The sequence below is a fragment of the Lontra canadensis genome, unplaced genomic scaffold (genome assembly GCF_010015895.1).
Source record: "Lontra canadensis isolate GAN:19392208 unplaced genomic scaffold, GSC_riverotter_1.0 scaffold73, whole genome shotgun sequence".
NCBI lineage: Eukaryota > Metazoa > Chordata > Mammalia > Carnivora > Mustelidae > Lontra > Lontra canadensis.
This window is the reverse complement of record NW_022631067.1, coordinates 3362472-3387362: the sequence shown is the minus strand read 5'-3', so window position 1 is coordinate 3387362 and position 24891 is coordinate 3362472. Positions and strand designations below refer to the sequence as shown.

Sequence of the window (24891 nt, the reverse complement as noted above, 5' to 3'; positions counted from 1 at the left end):
ATGTTTCAAATCTAGTGTTTAACACACAGTCAAAAAACCAGACACATGATGACACAAGACAAGATCACAAATTAACAAGCGGAAATAGCCGTCCATTGCGGCGCATCCCTGGGAGCCCAGAAGACGGGAGTTCAGAAGCACTTGCTTGAAACTAAGTGTGTTTACTGTGCCCAAGATGATGAAAGAATGAGAATCCGCAGAAACGGGAAACTATAAAAACGTGTCAAATGGAAATTCTGAAATTGAGAAATAGTCATAAAATTAAGTACAATAAAAGGATGAGTTTTGAGCTAATTAGACACAGTCATTAAAAAAAAAAAAAAACCTGAGGAACTGGATGATCAATGAGAACATTACAGAAGGAGACACAAAGGAGCAGGAGAAGATCGGGGATTCCCGAACACGGTTTGGAGGCAGGAAGGGTGGGGTGAGAAAGTGGCTGGAATTCTGGAGAAAGAAGAGACGCTACACGGACAGCAGGAAGACCGTGCCCATGAGGAGACCCGTGTGTGAGGGTTTATTGGGCCATCGTTGACCATCATCCAAAATGGACGCCCTTGGACCGGGACTGGATCACTTGGTTGTCTCCTGCTCTGTAAAGCACCCGCCCACCGCCCCTGGAACTTAGAGGCTTAATTCAACAGAAGAGGGTGAATTCATACGTTCTGTGGGTCAGGAGTCTGGCTGAGGCTGGTCTGAGTGCCCTGGTTTCAGGGTCCCTCATGAGGCAGCTCAACTCTTGGCCAAGATTCTAGTCCTCTTGAAGGTGTGAGTGCCCCGTGGTGGGCTCCCTGGGGCCATTTTACAGGCTGACTAGCACATGGATAAATGGTGCAAAATACAAAGTGGGGGCTACTACCCTTCTGTGCAATGAAACGGTGACTGTCGAGCATGTCGCGCTAAGTGAGGGAAGAGTCAAAGCGGACAAGTATGATCCATGCACGTGATGTTCTGGAAAAAGCAAAACTAGAGGCACAGAAAACCAATGCATGGTTGCCCGAGGCTGGGCTTGTGGTCCGGGACGGACTGCGGTCCTGCTCCGTGGGGGCCGCTGTAACAAAATGCCAGACTGGCTGGCTTCAGACGGGTGGAAGCATGCTGTGCGGGTTCTGGATGTCCGAGCAGCGCGCCCTCAAGCTCAGCTCCCAGGCCGCCCACCTCCGGCACAGGCTGCCTGACTCCCGCTGTGTCCTCCCAAGTTGGAAGGACGGAGCCAGATCTCCGGGGTGCCCCTCATAAGGGCACTAACCCCAATTCTGAGGGTTCCACCCTCAGAACCCAATATCCTCCCAGAGGCCCCAGCTCCTACAACCATCACCTTGGGGGTTAGGATTCTAACGTACGAATGGGGTGGGGGGACGCAAACACTCAGACTATAGCAGACAGCGGAGGGGCCCGAATCACTACCCACAAGCAGGTATGCTTGGGTTCCTGGAAATGTATACACGTGTACGGTTTTCTGTCTGTAGATGTGACTTTTGTTCAAACCAAACCAAACCAAAGCCTGCTTAGCATAAATAAAAAGAAAATTGCCCTTAGGCATCTCATAGTGAAACGCTGATAAACCAAGAGTGAATATTAAATGCAGCCAGAAGTAAAAAAAAAGACAAATTCTAAGGAACGGCAATTCAAAGACAATTCAAAAACAATGAAATAACATATTTAACATGCTCAAAGAGCTGTCAGTCTAGGTTTTCATAAATAGTAAAAAAAAAAAAAAACTTCTTAAAAGATGCAAAGGAGTTAAGGCAGTTTTAGAAAAAAAATAAAAACTGGGAGAATTCAGTGCAGGGCAGACCCAAAATGCTCGGAGATACAAGCAGGAAAAACGAACAGTAAATAATGCCAGGGAAATCAGGAGAGCGTGAAGCAGGGTTTACTGTCACAGGCGGGTAACTCAGACTCACAGGCTGTAATTTCAAATGCAACCACTGAAGGAGTAATAGTGAGTATGTAATTTCCAAACCAATAGAGAGAGTAAAACAGAATAATAAAAGTCAGTCTATCCCAAAGGTGACAAAAAAGAGGTGAACTGGAGTAACCTGGAAAACAGGACAGGGTACCCCTGTGGCTCAGTGGTTGAGCATCTGCCTTCAGCTCAGATCATGATCCCAGAGTCCCGGGATCAAGTCCCGCATTGGGCTCCCCGCACAGCGGGAAAGCCTGTTGCTCCCTCTGCCAGCTTCTCCCCCTGCTTGTGCTTTCTCTCTCTCTGTCAAATAAATAAATAAAGTCTAAAAAACACACACACACACAAGACCAATAGGAAGGTCGTAGATGTAGGCATAAAATCACCTCTGAAAATAACTAAGCTAGAACTCAGTTCAAGTTTATGTTTCAAGCCATGAAAGTTTAAGAGACTCATTTAGTGTGAATTCACATTAGAGATAAATCCATTAATAAAATATTTTAAAGCGTAAGATTTCTGAAAAGCATGTAAAACATGAGGATGCTAAAAATGTAAATGTGAAGGAATGGAACCAGGAAAGGTATGCCATGCAAATATTAAAAACGACTCTCTCATCTTTCTGGGAGTTCTAAATTACATCTCTAAGGGATCACTAGGTTCGGGAAGAAATCACAAAAAAGCAGAACTTTGTAACAAATGACAATGAAAATATGACAGAACTTTTGGGACGCTGCTAATGTCTTCATCAGGGGAAATTTATGTCTTAACGTCTGTTTTGCAAAAGAAGGAAGGCCAAAAATCGATTTTTTAAATGTCAACAAGTTAGAGACAGAGCAACAGGAAGTGGAAGAAAAGATACAGCAAAGGTAAGAAATAAGTTATTGAAATGTATAACAAATAGCAAAACCAGAAGTTGGTTCTTTGAAAAAAAAATTCTTTGAAACATTAATAAAATGGAAAACTCTCTTGCAGGGATAGTAGAGAAATAAAGAAGGTGGCTCAGGTGATGAACTCTAGGGCGCGGAGGGGACCCACCCCAGACTTTCTAGAGTTTGGAAAATAGTAATATGTATATTATGAACAGTTTATGCCAAAATAAGTTTGTGAATTTAGAGGAACAGACACACTCCTCCAAAAAAAGAAAGAAAGAAAAGAAAAAGGCTGGTGGTGGCTATGAAGGAGGGCACGGATTGCATGGAGCCCTGGGTGTGGTGCATAAACAATGAATCTTGGAACACTGAAAAAAAAAAATTAAAACAAACAGGGGCACCTGGGTGGCTCAGTGGTTAAAGCCTCTGCCTTCGGCTCGGGTCATGATCCCAGAGTCCTGGGATCAAGCCCCACATCGGGCTCTCTGCTCCGCGGGGAGCTGCTTCCTCCTCTCTCTCTGCCTGCCTCTCTGCCTACTTGTGATCTCTGTCTGTCAAATAAATAAATAAAATCTTAAAAAAAAAAGTTAAACAAACAAAAAACTACAACTAACCAAAATGGACCCCCAAAATAGGAAAGCTAAATAGTAACATAAACATTAAATCAATTAGAGTTGAAATTGAGTACTTTTCTCTGAGGAAAACCCAAATGACTTTCCCAGCAAGTTGTCTCAAAATTTTCAGGATGAAGCATGCGAGTGTTACATAAGCTCTTCCGGAGACTAGGAATACAGAAGGGGAAAGAGAAAACCTTCCCAGCTTGCATAAATAACCACTTAATTTATGACAAACTTGGCATTGCAGGGCACTGGGGGAAGGGTGATCAATTACTATCCGTGAGCGGAAGAAAAATGGACTTGACCCTTCCTTCGTGCTGCACACACAAGAGACTTCTGATAGATTATAGATCTAAGTGTCAAATGTAAAATAATCAAATTGTTGAAGAAAACACAGGATTTTTTTAACCTCAGAGATAGGAAAAGAAAGGAGGATGTCTTAAGCCACAAAAGAGTGTTAACCGTAAAGGAAAAACAATTATATATATAAACGTACACATAGAGGAAGTATTTTCAACACATTTGACCAACAAAGGGTCATATTTGGAGTTTGCTTAAAAACAAAACGAAAGGCTATTGAATAGGAAATTGGACAGGGGACGTGAATAAGCACGTAAGCATTTTTCAGAGCCCACCTTCACTGGGAATTAGAGAAAAACACAGGAAATGCTACTTTTCACACACCTGCAGGATGGCAGCACGGACCAACGAGGAGGGGCTCGGGCGAAGAGGGGCGCTAGGGGGGGACGGCCGCCCAGGATAGGACAGGATCTCCCTGGAGGAGGAGAAACCCATGGGGATTGGGAGAGGGGATGACAGCGGCTCCTGGGTAGCTGACACAGACCTGTCCTAGTTGCAATTGCACCATTTAACAAGATAAAGACAAAAGACAGGAGGGAGAGAGAATGGGCGGGGAATGGAGGGGGCGTGGAGAGTCCACGTCACACATGAGGATGGTGGCCGGTCCCCACCCTGTCTCAGGCTTCCTTCAAGATCCGAGGGACCCCAGGGAGGCTGGCACCGTAGCTTCTCAGCTCAGTATGTTCCTATCCCGCACATGGTCACAGAGGAGAAGGAGGATGGAACAAAAACCATACGGGGCCGAGGTTGGGGGATGGGGAGCAGGGAGTTGGTCCAGGCAGCGTTTTTTCAAGCTTAGCAGGAAGGCCTGCGGAGCAGATGGGAATTCTCTGTCGGCACTCAGAGAAAAGGTTTTGAATCGCACACGGGGAAAAACTCAGATGTGTTTACGGATCTCGCCCCCCCAAACTGAGCAAGGGTTACAAATAATGATCAGAAGGATCATCACAGGGGCGCCCGGGTGGCTCAGTCGGTCAAGCCTCTGACTCTTGATTTCAGCTCAGGTCGTGACCTCAGGGTCCTGAGATTGAGCCCCGCGTAGGCTGCACACTCAGTGGGGAGTCTGCTTGGGGTTCTGAACTCCCTCTGCCTCTGCCCCTCTCCCCACACGTGCACATATACACTCTTCTCCAGATAAATCAATCTTTTAAAAAAAAAAAAAGAAGGATGCAGGTCACAAAACAGAGGCTTTTTGGTGCAATGGTGGCAGGGGGGAGTGACATCAGTTAGAGACGGAAGGATTTTTCTGCCAGCAACAAAGACTTCTAGAAAAAGAAACTGCCCTTACCAAATTCTGTTACCGCTGCGAGCAGACAGAAGTTTGGCCAAGAATGATACAGGCTCCCCGGACCCCAAAGCGTCAGCTTTCCTTAACGTTTTCTCCTGACTGAATTTTGCAGCTTCTAAAAACAATATCTTAATCAGATGACATTTATAATTTTATGCATTCTAAAAATTAATCGTGTTTCAGAAAGCAGAGAGAAGAGTAAAGAAAAGAATAAAAACTATCAATTCTGTTACCTAGAAATATTCAAAATACATCTCATATCCCACTGGGTCAAATTGTACGTTTTCATATAGTTGTTATGTGCGTGGTTATGTCATGTTTGGCTTATTTTTATAAAGTTTGAGTTTTACAGTTCTGCTGCTGTCCCCACCTTAGGAATATTGTGTGGTGTGTTTCCACATCTGCAAGTTCAGATCTGCTTGACTTAGAGCTAGCCACTAAGCATGCTCAGTGAATGGCACCCCATCTTATTGGACAATGACCGAGCCCTGTGTCTTGGAGAGCAAAATTACCCCTCAATTTCCCACCCTGAAAACAACACTGTTGATGTGTTACTCCAACTCGATTTAAATAGGCATTTTGTAAAACTCTCCGTGTTAATGTTTGATGTTCAGTCTTATGTGACTCTGTTTAGCCAGAAATAGAGATTCAGTCTTTCTCTTAAGATGGTTACTTTCTGAAAGCTCTGATGCTAACCTTTGGGAAGGAGGTAAAGGTCATGAAAACACTATATACCCTTATGTTGGAATTAAGTATCCCTAAAATAATAAAAATGGAATTTAAGTGACAGCTGGAGCCAGCAGGTATGTGATAGAATTATATTTCACGGGCTAGGAAGAAAGTAACGGATTCCTGTTCTACTTGCAATTTTGGAGTATTCAAAGATGGCCACACAAAAAAAGGAATTTTAAATATGTTCAAATGATAAAAACTGAATACATGAATATTTAAGAAAGATGACCATATACTCATTCACTTTTGCTAAAATTTTAGCCCATGCTTCTCCCTAGCTTGCCTTGGATGACATTTAACCTTATCACAAAGAAAAAGAAAAGAGAAACTTCCTGTCACCAAATTATTTAATTTGTCTGTGTCTTGACTCAAAAACCAATAACTATGGGTTGGATAACGGTTCTGAAAAAGCCTACTTAAAAAAATATATATATATACCTGTGAGTTTTACTCTAAAAATCAAAGTTAAAACCAAAAACCAATGGAGCAAAGAAAAAAAAAATCCTCTAAACCAAAATGGAAATTTTTGTGGACTACATTGCCTGAAATTAATAATATCAAATTAAATATTTAGGACTCTCCGACTTCTAAACTTCAGCATGTAGCAAATGTTTGAGCCCTGGAAGACAGTTATATGTACATCTTAAATCTTATAGGGACCAGATTTTAAAATAAAGCAAGTTCTGTGTTGTCATTAATTGACAATCGCTCAGAAATCTCAGGAGTTACAGGCGCAAAAGGAAAATTATTTCAACTGGGATTTCAGTCTTTCAAAGCTACTTGACATGTTGATGTTGGTCTGCTTTCGTGAGCACCATGAAAGTCTGGGTTCCTGCAACCTCCCCAGATTACTAGCATATTGGGCACAATGCCCTGGATACTTCCCCCTGGGTAAGCATTTAGTGATTGGAACAATGTTTCACGTTACCTAAGAACCAGTGAGTTTCGTGCAGGGTGCAGAGTTAGAATCTAATTTCTCCTTGTCGGTATGATACAAACTGAACAAATATTACCCACGTGCAGAATGTAATATATAGGTGATCATTGTAATTCTGAAAGCAGTTACTAGTCCTCATTCCTAATTTACAACATATAGCCAACGTGCTTTCTAAATAAAGGCACAAGATGGAAATAAATGTTTAGAATGACTTGAATTCTAATTGAATCAGAAATAGTGTTATTTTCTAGGAAATGATTTCTCTTGAATGCCAGTATCTGCACGCTACCTCTGCTTCCCAGAAATAATTATCTGTTTGTTCATTTGCTGAAATATAGTTATGTGTGGGTAATTATAGCTATCACTTACTTTAATTGCCAGGCTTTTTACTGATGTGAACACAGACTTAGATCTTTTTTGGTATACTTAATTATTCCCCGGACTTGTGGTTACTTATCATTAGATTAAAGAACAGTTTTTCGTGTTAGGACGTTTTAGTCGCATCACACAAAATATTGTGTGTATAAAGATGTTCATTTTGTGGGGAAACAAAGATATAAAAAATTCCAGCTAGGCCCTTTTATGTCCAGTATGATTTTCTTCCTTGCTGCTCAATGAATATACGTGATCTTGCTGGGCAAAAGGAAACAAGTGGCAGTTAAAGAACGCAGTCATTACATTTGGTCTGACGTTTATCATTCCGTGAAGATGGTCTCCCTTTCTGGTCTGTTATGATTATCCTCGGTGCGCAGTGAGGGTTATCTGTGGCGTAAAGGGCTTTCTGCAGGGGAGGACTAGGTGAGACCATCTGGAGGACAGAGGAACTCTGCGTTCTTTGCATGGCCTCCAGTACCATACTGAAGCCACTCCCATCGGAGCTCCAAATCACAGTGGTTCTGGAAACATCTAAAAATGGCTTTCGTCAGCCCTGCTCGAGAGAGATCCAGAATGCTGGCAGAGGATCCTCTCGTTTGAGGCCGTGAAAAACATTCAAGTTTTACAACATCACTTTGTTTATGGGGATTGTATAGATTCTTTGGAACTCATGCTGTTGTCTGATTCGAAGGCTAACTGCCAGAGGAAGCAAGCCTTCACTTGAAAATCTGGAATATTGTGCAATTATCTATTTTCAGCAGCAGAAGGTAGCTTTGCAAAGGAAGCCAGCTCCCCGGGCCTTTAGAAAGCCCTGCCCCGCTCCTTCTGGCTAAAAATATTTTCAAGTCATCTTAAATAATTGCTGATTTGGACTTCATTTAATTGAATTTCCTCCGCAGTGGTTGAAAAGTCAGGATTCAAAGCTGAAATGCTGACTCTGTTTTTCCCCGGATCTGTCGCATTATTTCTGTGTGTCCGTGTTCAGACCCCAGCTTTGATGCTTATAGACTCCATGCCTGGGAGCAAATTACTTAACCTGTCCAGTTCTCAGTTTTCTCATCTTAAAAATGGGGACAGTTAAAGGACCTGCCTTATGGGATTGTTATGAGGGTTTTGCCGTGGGGCTAGCACAAGTCAGTGCTCAATAAACATTACCTATCCCCAGATACCATAAAAGCTTAGATATTTGGGGGCTAGAAGATCGCTGAAAATCTGTCCATTAAAAGCAAAAAGGCATGCTGTAGATGAGGTATGAGGCAGTGAATTAATTCATCCCAGAACATACAGACTATAATGCTAAAATCAATGCCTAATGACTTATTTCCACATAGACCCCATTCCACACGCGTGTAGGGTCAAACATGCGTATCATTTGGTGGCCTGTGCTGGCAGTCAGTGTGCTGACAGACATCATAGTCGGAAGCATGTGGGATGAATGGAAATTGGGATAGACAGGTGGAGTTCTGGGGAAGCTCTGCTTTACCCCGTGGAGGGTTAGAGGTTTCAAAATAATAAAAAGGACAGATTGACAGGAAGAAGCCTAGAGAAGGGCAGGGACACATCAGTACATCAACACATTTATTAAGCACCCGTTGCATGCAGACCTTGTGCAACGTGTGCAGAGCCATAGGAAATCTAAGCAAGTCAGACCTGCTCTGTGTGAGAAGAGAGCGCACACAGAACGTCCACAATACACTTGAGAGATCACGAAGCAGGGCGGCTGCTGACAAGTGTCCGATCCGTCACATAAATAATGAGTGTCCTGTTGCCTCCACCTGGAAAAGGAGATTCCTTGTGGGCTGGGATTGTTGGGGATGCTCCTGGTGAGGACTGGGATTTTCAAAATGAATCAGACTCAGACTAGAAGGGCACACCTTCCAGTGAAGAAAATTTATTGCCCAAGATCTGTGTGGCAGGGATGAGAATGGGGTACTTTGATGGAGGAGATAAGTAACTGAGGGACAGGAAGTGGCAAGAGTGCTCCAGGCATCAGATGCCAATTCAAAGAGTGTCTCTGGGAGAGCAGTCTTGGCTTGGAGGGGTGAGGTGCTACCTGCTGTTGTGGAGAAACCTCCCCCATTGGGTTATTCAGAGTGAGCCGTGGAACGGAAACTTGCACTGGGAATAGCGGTTTTTAATTCCCCCACCCGAGCCTTCATGGGCTGTGCACCCCAACGAGAGTGACCGAGAATGGGCTGGCATAGACGGCAAGCAGATGGGAACGAGGGTGATCTGAGAGGTTGAGGTCTGGGCAAGAGAACAAGGAAGTTAGAAATGAAGTTCGAAGAGGAGGTTTATTCTGGGGCTTGGACTTGAACTTCAAGCGCTAAGAGGGACTTCTGGCTGTAGACAGTTGTTCCATAAACGATGCTGTAGACAGTTGTTCCATATACAATGCTTATAGTCTGGGAGTTTAAGGGTAGCTCAAGGATGGGAAGATAGAAGAGGTAGAGTTTTCAAGGAAGCTGGAGAAGTGGGGATCCTTTATGGCAACAGAGGACAAGATTTAAAGGGAAATGAGGGGAAAGTCTGATGGCAAAACCATATAGAGTGCCAAGCTTCAAGAACTATCGCTTGAGAAGGACAGACATAGAGATGCAGAATAAACGGTCAGAGACAGAGGAACACTGATGTCCAATTTCACAAACGCCGGGAGAGGCATCGTGTAAAGAGTAGGGGGTACTTGGTAAGCTGGGAGGACATGAAAGGAGAACCAAACCCCATTGCTGTTGACTAAACAAACTTGGGTTTGGGCAGAATTCCAGGGATTATGACCAGCAGGCGCCGACTGGTTCATTACATGATTTGCAGAGGGACACCACTGTCTACTGCCAGTGTCATGCTTCTTTCCTTGGAAGACTTTACATAAACCCTTAGTTCTATGTGCAAACATCACCAACAGAGGCTCTCCCTTTTCAACATCTCCTAACAAATCTCAAGGAAGTCCAAGGTCTGGGTCCACACACACGTGATGGGGAAAATGTCCTAAACGCTACACAACCCCCACCCCCAGCATCCTGGGGAAGGATTCATGACCAAGCACCCACTACCTAAGGAGAGAGGGAGCCCAGAGCCTCCTCCCCCTACCCGTGCCCTCCATCAAGGCCGATGAGTCCCCGACTCTTCCACTGCCCAGCCCCAGTGCAGAGCAGCCTGTCTTCTAGAATGCCACTCTCTACTACGTAGAATGCCTTCCCCAAGCCTGCCAGCTTTCTTTGAACAGAAGAGCTCAGTCTTGGGGACAGGGGAAGGCAGGATAGGGGCAGTCCCAGGAGACCTTAGCATCTGGACAAGCTAGACGTGCCATCATCCGGACAAGCCTGGCTCCTGAGAATGACGGTCTCAGCAAGTGGACGTGCTTCCATTGGACCCACAGTTGCTACCACGGAACACACATGTGGAGGACGCAGAACTGCAGCCGGCGGGACGATCGCCTGAGAATGCGGTCTGGGCAGAAGGCTGTGGCCACAAGAAGATGCGAGTGTGTTCATGAAAACGCGCGAGCCGTCTCCTGGGATCAAAGCCCTCCGTGGAAGTCAACAGAGAAACGTTCCAATTCACCTCAGATGTTCTCCCCACTGCGGGTCAGGAACCCTCCGCTCTGTAGGAACACGGTGGAATTTTCTGCCCCGAGACTTGGGGGCTTTCCGGGGGGCCTTTGCACAGCCCGCTGTCACTGCACGAGGGAGCCTCTGGCCTGCAGGAGGGACCCGTGCTCAGGAACTGACAGGTGAGATGATGTGGTTTCCAGGTCTTTTTTTTTTTTTTTGAGATCATGAGAAGTAAATGAAACGAGATTGAAATAATGCACATCCAGCTTGGTGATGGGCACACAGGATTTCACTACATTTTCTCTTTTCTTTCATGTGTGTGAGATTTCGGTAATGAAAAGTTTTGTCATGCTGTTGTCTTGGTAAATAACATGGGTAAGTTGTACGTCTATGTGCCTTTCTTTGAATATTTATCGGTTGATTGCTTATCTTTAGGTTTATTACCTGGTGCTTATTTCCTCTCTCCCCTCTCTGGACATAGTCCTTGCCCATGTTTTAAAATCGAACAGCCGGTCCTTTATTTCACTGTGTAGGTTCTTTTAAGAATAATAGAGCCTTTTATTCAGTGCATTTAAATGTTCTGTATTGTTGTTTCTTAGTTTGCATTTTATCTTTATGATGTTTTCATTTATATTTATTTTTAAACGTTCAGGTAGAGGTACTAGTCCATTTTTTCTTTCTTGGGTTTGCTCTTTTGCTTCTGGTGTCCTGTTTAGATCATTTGCCTTTAAAACGTGCTGCTTCTGAAATGACAACAAGGGAGAGTATTTTATTGGTCCAAAACAAAACAAAACTCTGCCTTCTAACGTCCGCGGGGCTTCCCGGCTGGCACCCCTCCCCTGGCTCCCGCTCCCTCGGCTCACCAGCCTCAGTGAGCCTCTCCCACCTGTCGGCTACAACCAGCAGGGGTTCTGCACCCCGGGCCGGTGGTCTCCGTGGCTCCCCCCACCTGCTGCTTCATGATGGGGAGGAGGTGGCTCGCAGGCCAACGCTGCCATGAGCGCCCCTTCCTTCTCCCCCGCTGTCCCTCTTTGTCCCCCCGCCTTCACCTGCCCCACGCTGACACCATCTGCCCCCACCCTGCCGACCCTGCCGCAGGTTCTGGGATCTGTGATTTCTTTGGCCAACAGGTAAGAAAGGCCTCGTCATGCAGCGCTCAGGTAAAATGGCGTCTCAGCCCAGTCCCCTCTCAGAGACCGGCGGTGCTGTCCGTTGCCTGCGAAATGCTGTCTGACGTCTGTGGGACGTCCTGTCAAGGGCTTTCTCCCTCGACCTCCTCTGCCTTCCAGCACGTCCCGCAGGGTCCCCGCCCGCCGCACCCTCTCAGAGGCCCTTCTGCTGGGCGTGGAGCATCTGGAAGGTCATCGTCTCCCCTGGGGCTCTCCACGCACCCCCCCTACACCTGCTTCACCCTTCAGAGCTTCTCCTCCCGGAAGGCTCAGATCCTGTGGCGTCTCCACCACCGCAGCCCTCCAGTCCCCTCCATTAAAGTCCATCCCTGCTCTCTCCAGGATCCCGCTCAAGGTCACCCGTCCCCTGCCTGACCCGTGACGCGACTCATTCACTCCGAGTCCTGGCTGAGGGCGCTGGTCTAGTCATCATGGCGTTCCCCAGTGCCCCGTTCAGAGGGGGACCGGGAGGGACTCTTAGCTTCATTTAAAGGCCACCATCTACAGCACATTTGTGCTATTGACTCGGCTCCGAGTTTGTCTCCTCCATGAGCCAAATTTCTGTTTTTATTCAGGGAGTAACCTTCTGACTTATAATCCAGATTTTAAAAATGGACCCCCATGTTCTTCCCCTTTTGTTAGATTCCTGGTCTTCGTAAGATGTCCATCTAGCCATGGGCATTTGTCTTGCTTGCCGGTCAGCACTCTTACCCCCACAAACACCCACACTTCCACAGCCCTCTTCACGCGGACCCCGGTCTGTCCCCAGCGCTCTGCAGCGTGGACCCCGTTCTACAGCCGACCCTCTGCTGACCTGCTGGCCTGGAACTCCAGCTCGTGACCAGCTCAGAGTCCCACATTCCCTTCCAGCGGGTTTAGAACCCAGACCTCTCTGCTCCTGCGGGACTGGCCCCCGCCCCGCACCTGTTACCCCGGTCTCCCCCACGTTGCGCCCCAACCCGTTGGACTTGACTGCTGCTTCCGGCCACGGCCCGTCTTCCCCGTGACCCGCGCTGTCGGCCTGTCACGTTCCGGATGGCGGCCCCCGGTCTGCCCAGTCTGGACGGAGCGAACCACTTCCACGCCAAGGCATTTGCGTATGTAACAGGAAGACGGAGCAGGCCTTGCTGTGCGTCGAGGGGTCGTGCGGACCCCCCGAGGAACTCACTCACGCCTGCTCGTGCAGAAGCGTGCAGTGACTCGCCGACGGTCTTCCGTGCAGGAGGCCTGCGGACGGTCCGTCGCTTACACCATCCTGGTCAATTACGGTTTTAGGTAAGGGCAGCGACCGCTTCGGGACTTCGGGTCTCTGGCTTGAGCTCGTGCCATCAGGTGACTCTCCTCTCTTCAAGTGTTCATTTTTATTAGCAAATCACTTGTAACGCCGTTTGGCCCCTCTCTGCCCTGGGCCGCAGTCAGGGCTGATCTTGCCTCCAGGGCTGTCACAGCTGCGGGGGGGCCACTAGCAGCTGGGATAGAGACCAGGGGCCCTACACAGGGCAGCCCCACGGCCGACAGGGAGGCGGCCCAGAGTGTCTGCCGTGCGGAGGTCGGGAAACCCGGCTTCCATCTTGAGTGATCATCAGCAGAAGCCTTTGGCGCCTCGGAGGTGTTTCTGTGTTATTTCGGTGGGGGACGGAAATGTCCCCACGCTGGCTGTTTCTCCTCTGGGCTCGGTCAGGAGCTGGTGTGCTGGGAATGCGCGGCCGCCTGACCTCTCCCGCGTGGACCTCCACCCCGTCCCTTCCTCCCTCGGTGCGTGCAGTGAGCGCATGTGGATGGGCTCACGCAGCGTCCATGCATCCTGAATCCCCGCCCTGCCTCCCCGCGACCCCACAGAGGAGGCACCAGGTTCCCTCCGTGGCCATTCAGGGACCCCGTTCACTCTGTCGTCCCCGTGCTTCTCCCTCCACCGTCGCTGCTTCCCCAAACCATCCTCAGCCTCTAGAAGCCCCCACCGCCCCCTGGCCGCGTGCCAGCTCGGAACAGCTCCTCGTTACCCCTTTTTTGCTTTTTCCCGCGCGTTTCCTCTTTTATGACACAGAATCGCAGTGGTAGTTTGTGTTTCCTGCCCCCCTGGGAGATTTACTCCCCAGGGGCATTTGCTGACCACCCCGTCAGTCCACGAACGGTGACGACTGGCGCTTACCGCGGCCCATACCCAGCTTGTCTCATCGGGGACGGGACACGCTCACCTGCTTCTTGGTGTTGACTTCCGCAGGTTTACCTGAGGAAGATGGACTCTGCGGGTTGTCTGTGAGCAGCTCCACGACCTCCTCGTTTCAGAGACCGAGAGAGAGCCACACCACTCAGGTAATGACCCTGCGTCAGCCAGGTTACAACAGCAGCGGGAACGAAGCCAGGAGCAGGCCCTGGTGAAGGTGGGACCAAGGGCGTATGTCCCCCCGGCCTGGAGAACACGCTTGTTCTCACTCTGGCCCCAGGTGTCTTCGGCTCCACATCCTTCTCTCTCCTCCTCTGTCTCAGAGACGCCAGCTTCCTGCTGGTTAGAAAGAGAAGGAGAAGAATGTTCAAAACAAACAAAATTAATACATACTTCTAAGTGGGATATTGTAGACGTAATTTACGTTGTGGCATTTTAAAGTCACCATCACGGGAAGACGACATTACATCCCGGGAGTGATGCTAACACATTCTCTGCACTTGACCCAGGACTCTGGGTGCCGGGGGCAGGGGAACACAATGCTTGAGACACCTGTGGCTTTATGCCACCAAATCTCAGTGACCAGCTCTGAATTCCACGTAACCCAGACTGATTTATAATACAGTGTACAGGGCACCCGGGAGAGCACATGGCTCTTGATCCTGGGGTGGGGAGTTCAGGCCGCCCGCTGCTGGGCGCAGTGCTTACCTAAAAAAAGTAGGTAAAGAAAAGAAAAGAAAATCTAGCAAATGATCAGAACGCTATAAAATCAAAATGAGATCATAGCTCACAAAACTGTTTTTGGTGGGTTTCAGCAGTTTTTGTGTATGTGCTTAATGTGTCTGGCCTTGAAAAGTTCACCAAATAAAGAGGATCACTTTGAGGAAACAAAACACTAGGGTTTTTAGAAAGAGAAAGGATTTCTATCATATACTCTAGTGTTCTTTTTATGTTGAATTTTTAAATATGCTTTTAATCATCATCTTCAAAAAGATGAGTTTGCAGTCAAGGTGACACAACCAACGATGTATCCAAAAGCTCGTTATCGGCATATTTAAGATGATTGCTTTGGCAACAGTGTTCTTACTTTGCATGAAGCTATGGTACAGCTTTTGTGATGTCAAATATCTACATAGAAATCTTTAAAAAGGGACGCCTGGGTGGCTCAGTCAGTGAAACATCTGCCTTCGGCTCAGATCATGATCCCCGGGTCTTGGGACCCAGCCCCAGGTCTGGCGCCCTGCTCAGCGGGGAGTCTGCTGCTCTTCTGTCCCTCTGCTTCTGCCCCTCCCCCCTGCTTGTGTGCGCCCTCTCTCTCACTCTCTCTCTCAAATAAATAAATAAATAAGATCTTTTTTTTAAAAAAATCTTAAAAAATAAAGTCAGCCTTCTATCTGGCTGTTGCCGTAAAATCAGTAGTCCCGCCAGTGGCGTGTTTTCATCTGAATATTGGGCCTTCTACAGACAGGTCCCTTGTTATCAGCTGAGATTTTTTCTAAATAACACTGATGAGGGAGCGAGAAAAATCAATAGCTTCAATCTCAAAACTAAATCTTGCGGTAGGCAGTCTGCTGAAATCATTTACAGTGACATATAGGTGCTGGAAAAGGAAGAAAACGTGGGCTGGGCGCGGTAACAGAGCCTCCTGATCTCCCCTCTGTTCCTCGAGATGCATTTGCTTTCCTCTGCAAGCCTCACAGATGCTTTATATCAGGCCGTTCCCAGAGGGCACCTACTTGTAATGAACGCGGGTTTGGTTTTTACTATCATAAGACTGATTCCTGCGCCTTCGAGCGCAGCGGTCCGCCCTATCCAGGGCTCCCACTGCCATGGGGTTCATAGAGAAAAGGGTGATTTTGCAAGAAAGTGCATAAGGTGGACATCTCTTTGGTGGATTTGGCTAAGAAGCCAAGAGAGATGGGAAAGAGCCTCGGGAATAAGTTGCCATTCCTCCTTGTCAGTGGGGGCGTTTTGCTCAGGTGGAAACTCTGCCTTCAGTTACCTCGTGGTGCCTTTTTTCAAGGAAGCAGGAAACCAGGCTCATTGTCTTCCCTGCAAAAGTGCACGCGTCCTCATGGGAGGACACATTTGTCATTGCTGAGAAGCACTAAGACTTATGTCTCATGTGGCATTTCTACCGGAAACGTGGACACCTATAGACATATCACCTTTTAGATTTTTTACTGATGCAATTAGGTAAGAATTCTATAAAGTCAGTCCAGGACCGAGTGGGTAAATAGCGGTAAAATTAAATGTTGACTACAAACGGAATTGCTCGTTGCAGACGTCTATAGTCTAATTAGCATCATCCATGATTTTAGTGAAATCTCTTTAAGAAAGACAAAATGCATGGGTGTTATCATACATAGAGAAAACAGGAAATCGATTTGGTAACTTGCCAAAGATCATGGCAAAAATTCAGAGTATGTGCTTGGAATGGATGCCAAGACCCTATGTCCTATTTCTGAGAATGAATTTACCAAAACCCATTAATAAGAATGGAAGAGTCATCCAACTTTTTCATAAAATTTGAATTGTTGGCCAAGACAAAAATCAAAGTAGCTGTGGCAGACATCTCTGACCTGGCTTTTTAGCCGTCAGTCACGTGGTGACAGACAAAAACTGGTGAGGTGGGCTCGGTTGGTCTGTTGGATTATGGAGAGAGAGATATATGATGGGAAGCACGAGAAGAGTAGATGTCGCAAGGGGGTGACATGTGGCTGAGGTGGCTCCCTTCTGTGACAGGTGTTAGGCGGCATGGGACCACAGCCAGCCCCTGAACCCGCCTCGGTCCTGCCCCCTCGTTGCCACGCCATTCCTTCTCAATCCATGCCTTTCTGTCACCTTCCAGTACTCCCCCTGTTCAGGTGTCCGGAATTTTTGTTGCTTGCAAATAAGAATTTTGACCGACACTGATAGAGATATAAACCTTTTCTGATGAAGGTCTCTCCTTGATAAATATTAGTTGTTGCTTTCCTCGAGGTGTGGCATAGAGACAATGCAGTTAATGTCCTATTCCGTTATACAGGTTTTACCAATCTGTAACACAGAACGACCTTACATAAAAGTAGTAAAAATAGGGGCGCCTGGGTGGCTCAGTGGGTTAAGCATCTGCCTTTGGCTCAGGTCATGATCCCAGGATGCTGGGATAGAGTCCTGCATAGGACTCCCTGCCGGGAGCCTGCTTCTCCCTCTGCCTGTTGCTCCCCTGCTTGTGCTCTTTCGCTCTCTCTGACAAATAAATAAATAAAATGTTTTTTTTAAAAAGTAGTCAAAATAAATTTCACTTGAAATATTTGAAAAGCGTAAGAGCTGGGACGTGCACCCATCCTGAATGTGGCTGAGTTCCCGCATGCTCCTCCCAGGGAGGGCTTGGCCACGTCCTTGCCGTGAGCAGAACGGCACAGTCACGGCCTTGCAGGGCACTCGGCGCGGGGAAACCAGCAGTTGAGTGTGCGATACCAGGCGGTCGGATGTGCCGGCCCTGCCATGGGGGCGGGGCGGGGGGGACTTGAGGGCCCTTTCCACCCCTCAGCTCTGGAATTTCATAGGCTGTGAAAGTCACTTCAGGTTGGGTTTGAAATTAGACAGTATTTATAAAAATCATATGCCATTGATCCACTTGCTATTCTGGGAGATGTAATCAGTTTTTTACAAAAAGTGCGTGCCATTTAGCTCCATGAGACCCTTCCCAAGTAGCTGGGCGGGAGGGGACCCGGCAGGGAGTGAAACGCTGAGAACACCTCCCAGCCCGGGGTGACTCGGCATTTTCTGCTGGGCTTGCCATCCGCAGACGGCCGGGAAAGCTGACACAGGATCCCCACGGATTATAAATAGAGCAAACGTGTGAAGCATGCGGCGGGCGGGGGGCCAAAGGCAGGAGGGTCCAAGGAGGGGTTGGAGAAAATAAAATGCTGGTTCTTGCCCTCGGCCTGGAGTGGCGGGTCTGCCTCTGCTCCGGGCTCGGCGCTGTACCTGCACGAGCCCTTTCCTCCCGTCGCCGGAGCATACCTTCTTGGTTTGTTTGTTTGTTTATATGGAATATCTTGTGGTTGCTGGGAGTCTATGGATTTTAGCACGTAGATTCTTTTTTATCGGTACTAACGTGCAGTGTATTATCTGTTTCAGGGGCACAGGGTGTGATTCCTCAGCCCTACACGATTCACAGCTCCCCCCAGCGCGCGCCCATTATCCGTGTTCACGTCCGCCTTTTCGCTTTCCCAAGTGGCCCTTCACGCTGTCCTTCTCCCCTCAGGTGTCTGTTCTCTGCAGCGATACTGCGTGCTTTAGGATCTTGGATTTTCACGGGGGGCATTTATGGTATTCCTTATCGAACTTTGTGTTATACTTTTTTAAAGAGCGTAAAACTTATTATTAATATCTGTCATATCCAAATACTCCTTGTCAGAAACCACAGAGGCTCTCTGATGAAACCGTGGCAGTCTAGCCCCCGAGAGCTTAACAAATAGGCAGCCCGCTCCCGGCACAGCCACTGAAGAAAGCCGTACCATAATCAATGTACAATTGATCCGCAATCAAGAGACAAATTGTTACGCGTTTTGTTTTACCGAACCATCCAAGAAACCCTCCGGTAACGTCACATATCAGCAAAATGAAATGTTGCGGGGCTCTAAATCACGCCAGCGCCTTCCTGGCGTATCCGTTGTATCTGTCACGTGGACTGCCTGAAATGTGTCCTGGCAGGGAAAAGAAACAGTGTGCTAGGAAAAATAACGAAACGTAGACACATTTAGCTCAGTCATTAAGGGATCATTCTAAAGCACATGGTAGGAATTAGAAATTAGATAAGCACTTCGAAAGGAAACATGTATGTATTTCATTTGTAAGCTACAAGCAGAAGCCGGTCTAGCAGGGACAGAAAGCCCTTCCAGGCAGCAGGGGTTTGGGGAAATCAGTATGCACCCCTCGTGACTTCCATACTTCGTGCGAGAAATGAAGGCAGTAAATTAATTTGATGGTATGAATGGCAGCATTTTCAACAGAGAAGAGAGCAATCCTACCTAGGTTCATACAAACTTGGAAAATAAAAAAACAAAACCAGGTCTTATATTTTGTATTTTTCCCTCATAAGATTGCACCATACATAGATCCAAAATGTATTCAAATGCACAGTGTTTTTCTAAGGAACATGTTGACTACTGCCAATGAAGGGATCGTTCAATTTTAAGAAATATTAGAAGAATGAGAAATGGAAAGGTCTTGTGATATGTCGGCACGCTCAGCTCCGGGTGGGGACGCTGCCGCGAGCCACGCTAGTGCACCCAGGAGAGAGTGAAGGCACGGAGAGGACGTGGTTAAGGGAAAACTCCATTTAACTCAAGAATTTCTCTGTTCATTTCATTAACTAAGTTTAATTTTGAAAATTAAAGAAAGGGAAAGAAAAACCAAGAACAGACTGTGAGCCCTGTAACTGTTCTTGAACTTGGGGATAGAGAAAGTAGCGAGTAGTTTTCAGATTGATTCAAGAAAATCCATATAACCTGACAAGCCTGCCCTACAGTATAGCAAATGCTTAAAAACTGTGTTTGCCATTTTATCTTGGTATTCTTCCCCCCTCCCCCCACTGAGTCAGTATTCTGAACCTCAATTCTGATTCTAACATAGTAGATGCTATCTAAAATATGCGGGAGATGAGACAGAGGGCAGCCCTCCCCACCCCCACACTCATCTGGGATTTGGTCAAAATGGGGCAAGTATGTGATTTTCAGAATATTTTGTGGCTGAATACTATAAACTTTGGGGAAAGAAGCACAGTGAGAGTAAAACACTCAACTTCAGTAAATCTGAATATTTCCCCATATTTGCTCTGGCACCAGATATTTTGGGGACCAAGAATTTTCGGGAAATCTATGACCCAGTTCCTAATCCCCCACCCCTGTCCTGAAGTTAGTGCACAACCCTCTGAGCCTGGTTGCGCCTTTACTGATAGGGATGTAGCCGTAAATTACATCGTGCCCGTAGATCATAATGGATGCTTGGCATGCTTTTAAAATGGTGTATCCCTCTGAGCAAATCACTCCACAGATTGTTTTGCTGTTGTACTTGTCAGGGTGTTTGTTCCCCACTTTGATACATGTTGCTTTCCTTTGCTGTTTTATTCTGGGTTAGCTCCGGGTTAAATGTAAGGGCCTGAAGGTGGGGGTGTCCTGGGGAGGCAATAGGAAGGGAGATGACAGTGGACACACTCTCATTGCCTTCAAGTTCCCTCAGCGGACTCAGGAGGGAGCAAGTCTATTGCAAGAGAAGAGGCCAAAGGAATGCACCACCTCCTGGAAGGGCAGGGCAGGGCAGGTCTCAGCCTGCTACCACCCCTGGCCCCAGGAGATAACGGTGTCCCTGGCAGCCCCATCGTCTTCCTCCAGATTTTCACAAGGTGGTCAGAGGTGTCTCTCGGGGTCCTGAGAAACCCAGTCCAGCGAACTCCTTGGGAGATGCTGGGAAATGACACTGAGTGCCCAGGGACAATATGGCAGCATGGACTTTCCCACCCAAACGTTTACCACAGGAATCTAATCAGGGCATTAGCACGGATTCTCACTGGTGCTCTCTTGCAACACCTTCAAACAAAAGTTGTATTACTCACTTTTTAGGTGTAAACATGCCTCCTCCACTCTCAACTTTTCTCAGAATCAGGTTTCACATATATATATTCATGACATTTCTTAAGAAAAACAGATTTGCAGTTTGACCAAGGGGAGTGGAAACTCGATCAAAGCCAAGTTTCCAGATGATGACAGTTACAAACAATGCTACAGTGAAAATCATGGAGTACGCCCCTAACTCGTCAGTAGGGACAAATATCCAAAGTTTTCTGCTGCATTTCTGGAGATACACATTTTCAACATGGAAGTTCCTGCTAATTATTCTCCAAAACTGTTGTACTGAGTTATGCAGCTCTAAAAGGGAATATTTCACATTTCTGTTTTGGTAATCTCTTGGTTTAATGAATCATATATATACATATATATATTTTTTACCAATGTGATTAACTGTAAAACAGATCTTATTATGGTTTTGTTTTGCATTTCCCTGGTTGCTGTGGAGTGTTTTCATATGTTCTGACCGTACCAGGTCAGACCTGGTAGTCTGAAGACATCCTTTTCTTATTTCTGAACTGGTTTGTGTGAGTTTCTTGATGATTTGGAGGAATTCTTTACATATCCTGGATAATATTCCTTGTCAGTTGCAGGTATGGCTAACACTTAGCTTTTAGTGTTTTCTTCTTAGTCCAACCACAAGTTTGTCAACTCTATTGATCTTTTAAAAATAACTTTTGATTGTATTGATATACTCATTATTTTTCTGTTTCATTGATTTCTGTGCTCTTTAGTATTTTCTTCCTTTTGCTTGCTCTGGGTTTATTTGTTCTATTTCTAAGTTTCTTAAATAGCAAGCTTAGAAAAAGAGATTTGATGCCTTCTTTTTTGCCTAATAGTATTTAATGCAATAAATTTCCACCTTTCGCTGTATTACCTGCATTCGGAAAATTCTGATATGTTTTGCTTTTATTTTCTATCAATTCAAAATGTTTTCTGCTTTCCTGTAGGACTTCCTCTTTGACTACTGTTTTTATCTTCCAAATATTTAGGGACATTCCAGATATCTTTTTGCTTTTTATTTCTGGTTTAATTGCATTATGATCTGATAATATGTTTTGTATAATTTCAGTTCTCTCCAATTTATCAGGAATTACTTTATGGCTCAGGGTATCTTTGTGGGATTTCCACGTGCACTTGAGAAGAAGGAGTAGTCTGCTATTGTCGGATAGTGATCTGGAAATGTCTATTGGGTCAGGTTGCCTGACAGTGTTATTGAGTGCTTCTCTATCTTGGCTGATTTTCTGTCCACTTCTCTTATTGAATTCTGAAAGAACAGCATCCAAGTCTCCAGCTATAATTGAGATTGTGTCTCTTCCTTCCAGTTTCACAGTTTTTACCTCACATCTTTGTAAGTTCTGTTGTTAGATGTGTGATCCATTAAGATTATTACATCTTCTTGATGACTATATTTACTTACCATTATGCCTTTTTTTCTCTTTTCTTTCTGATGATATTCCTTCTTCGGAGGTCTACTTTGTCTGAAGTTAATATAGCCACTTCATCATTCTATTGATGTGTTTTTTCCATCCCTTTAATTATTTTTAGACAACTTTATTAAGATATAATTCACATATCATACAATCCACACCTTTAAAATATACAATTCAGGATTCCTTAGTACGTCCTCAGGGTGGTGCAGCTCTTACCACAATCTTATTTTAGAGTGTTTTCATTCCCTCTTCATCCCAAAGAAAAACTGTCTCTTTACTTTTAACCTAATTATGTCTCCGTGTTTAACTCATGATTTTTATAGAAAAAAAAAATGGATGAATCATGTTTATTTTTATCCAGTGTGATGGTCTTTGTATTTTAGTTGGTGTGTTCTGACCATTTACATTTAGTGTAATTATTAATGTGATTGGCTTTAGGTCTGTCTGTTTTCTCTCATGCTCTTTCTCTCCACCATTTTTGTTCATCTGTTTCCCAATGGTGCTTTCTTTGGGATTATTTGAGTATTTTTTAGGACTCTGTTTTAATTTCCCTTTTGGTAGTTCAACTGTGTTTCTTCATATGTATTTTTTTCATAGCTGATTAGCAGTTGTAATGTATACACACCTAACTTTCATCTATTTGCAGTCAACCATATATTGTTCCTTTTAACCTCCTTACTGACCTTTACTTTATAGTCACCACACACATTGCATCTACAGTTGCAAATGTGTTACATCTACATTCTTTATAGTTGTGCCATATGTTACATCTATTTTATAGTTGTCCCGTACAGTACACCCACATACATTGAATATCTCCTCCCAGGCAATGCTGTAACTTTTGCCTTCAAATGTTATACATGCATGAGACAACTTCAGGGGAGAACAATCTCCTTTTTATTATCCCAGTACTTACCATTTCTGCAGCTCTCCTTCACTCCTGAAGTTCTGAGTTTCCTTCTACTGTTTCCTTGAGCAGGTCATTCACAGCGGATCGAAGAATGCTCCTAGTTTTCCTTAATCTGAGTGTGTTTTTCTTCTGCCTTTATTCTCCAAGTTCTGATTCCCCCCACAATTCATGTGTTTTTGTTTACCTTTCTGGTCCTCAGATAGATGTGTATTTTGTCCAAAGTTTAGTTATAATTACTGAGAGAGACAGGCTGCTGTGGAGTTAACTTTACTGTGGCCCAGCTGATGTATTTATCCCACAGAAATTTATAATGTTAATGTAGTCAAATTAACCCTCATCTTTATAGGTTATGCTTTTTTGTACTGTCTAAAAAGAAACTTTCTTTTCAAAAAGTCAAAGAAAAAAATCTCTTACCTTGCTGTCATAAAGATGATCTATCGCTCTATATTTCAAAGTTTAGGCTTTGGGGGTTTTTGTTTGTTGGTGGTTGTTTTTTGTTTTTGTTTTTTACATTTAGGAGTTCATGCTACCTGTACTTTATTTGTGAGAATAGTGTAAATTTACAATATAGTTTGACATTTCTCTGCTCCAATAACAATTGCCCCATGCCTTTTATAACATAGGACCATACTTCCAACTTCCTTCCAATGCTGAGAACATTGCCTGAAATGGACTGTTCTCTGCATTTATCTGTAACCTTCTAGATTTTTCTTTAATGTTACTTTCTTCTTGTTGGCCTTCCTTGAGCATCCCTTCTAATCAAAGTAGTTATTTGCCTCTATAAATTGGTTTCTGTAATTCTAGAATTCATATATCCTTTTATATAACCTATTTTTCTGTATTATAATTACGTGCATGTATGTATACCCTGCAGACTTTTGAGCATACAGAGAATGCATTGAATGCATCATGATCAGTTTTGCATTCCAAACACAAGCACTCAATAAATTGCCAACTCAGTGTAATTGTCATCTGGTAGTGGCTTCAGATGAATTAAGAGAAGCAAATTGGTAGGATATTTCATTCAAATATTTAAACTCCATCTCATGTTAAAAATGTACCAATAAACTTGGTAAACAAAATCATAGGCAGTTGCATTACTGGTTGGAGGATATTAAAGTCACATTTTATTTAGTGATTATGTTCTAAAGTTGGCATGATATGTGAAAGTCACATACAACAAGAGAGACTCTGAACATCCCTTACATTGTCTGTAAAAAAAAAAAAGTGGGCTTTTACATGTTTTATATATAAAACAGTATGCTTTTAATGTCTACAACTCCATACAATTATATAAAACAACTTAAAGCATTAATAGCATAATATTTTGAATTCTAAGAAACTGAATTGCACAGAATTGAATTTTCAGAGGTTCATTCATTCATTCATTCATTCAACAAATATTCCGTGTGGACCAACTCATGCCAGGCAAGATCTAGGCACCTTGGTCTACAAAACCAACATCCTTGCCCTCATGAGACTTAAATTCTAACTTTGAAAAGCAAACAATAAAAAGTCTTTAAATAAGTGGATAATATACTAAAAGGAAATAAAATACATTAAGAAAAGGAATCAGGATAAGCAGACCTGGGAGTGACAAGAGTGGGTATAGAGGGAGATTGGGTTGAGTAGCGACTTTAAGAAAGAGGGTCAGCAGAAGCTTCATTGAGCAAAGACAGGGGAAGGAGGTCAGGGCATGAGCCATGCTGATGTCAGGGAGAATGCTCCAGTGGAGGAACAGCAAAGACCCTGAGACAGCTGTACACCTGCACCGCAAGGTGGCCAGTGTGGCCAATGGAGCACCAACTCCATGAATTACTAGATGTTTAGATGAAGAGAAGTTGAAGTTCACATTCATTCTAAGTGTTAGTCCTAGAAAAGGGAGGTTTTTACATTATAAATGATAGCGGGAGGCTACATGTAAAATACGAATTATGAATGTACCATTCTGTCTTTTTTC

General features: G+C 45.1%; 1 protein-coding gene across 1 annotated transcript in view; it reads left to right on the top strand.

Annotated features, from left to right (window-relative positions):
- MYO16 (myosin XVI) overlaps positions 1–24891 on the top strand; it is a 587020-nt gene that overhangs the window by 547659 nt on the left and 14470 nt on the right. Inside the window, exon 34 of the mRNA XM_032881053.1 lies at positions 14029–14120. Coding sequence (XP_032736944.1) covers positions 14029–14120 — 92 coding nt within the window. The remainder of the gene's footprint in view (positions 1–14028; positions 14121–24891) is intronic.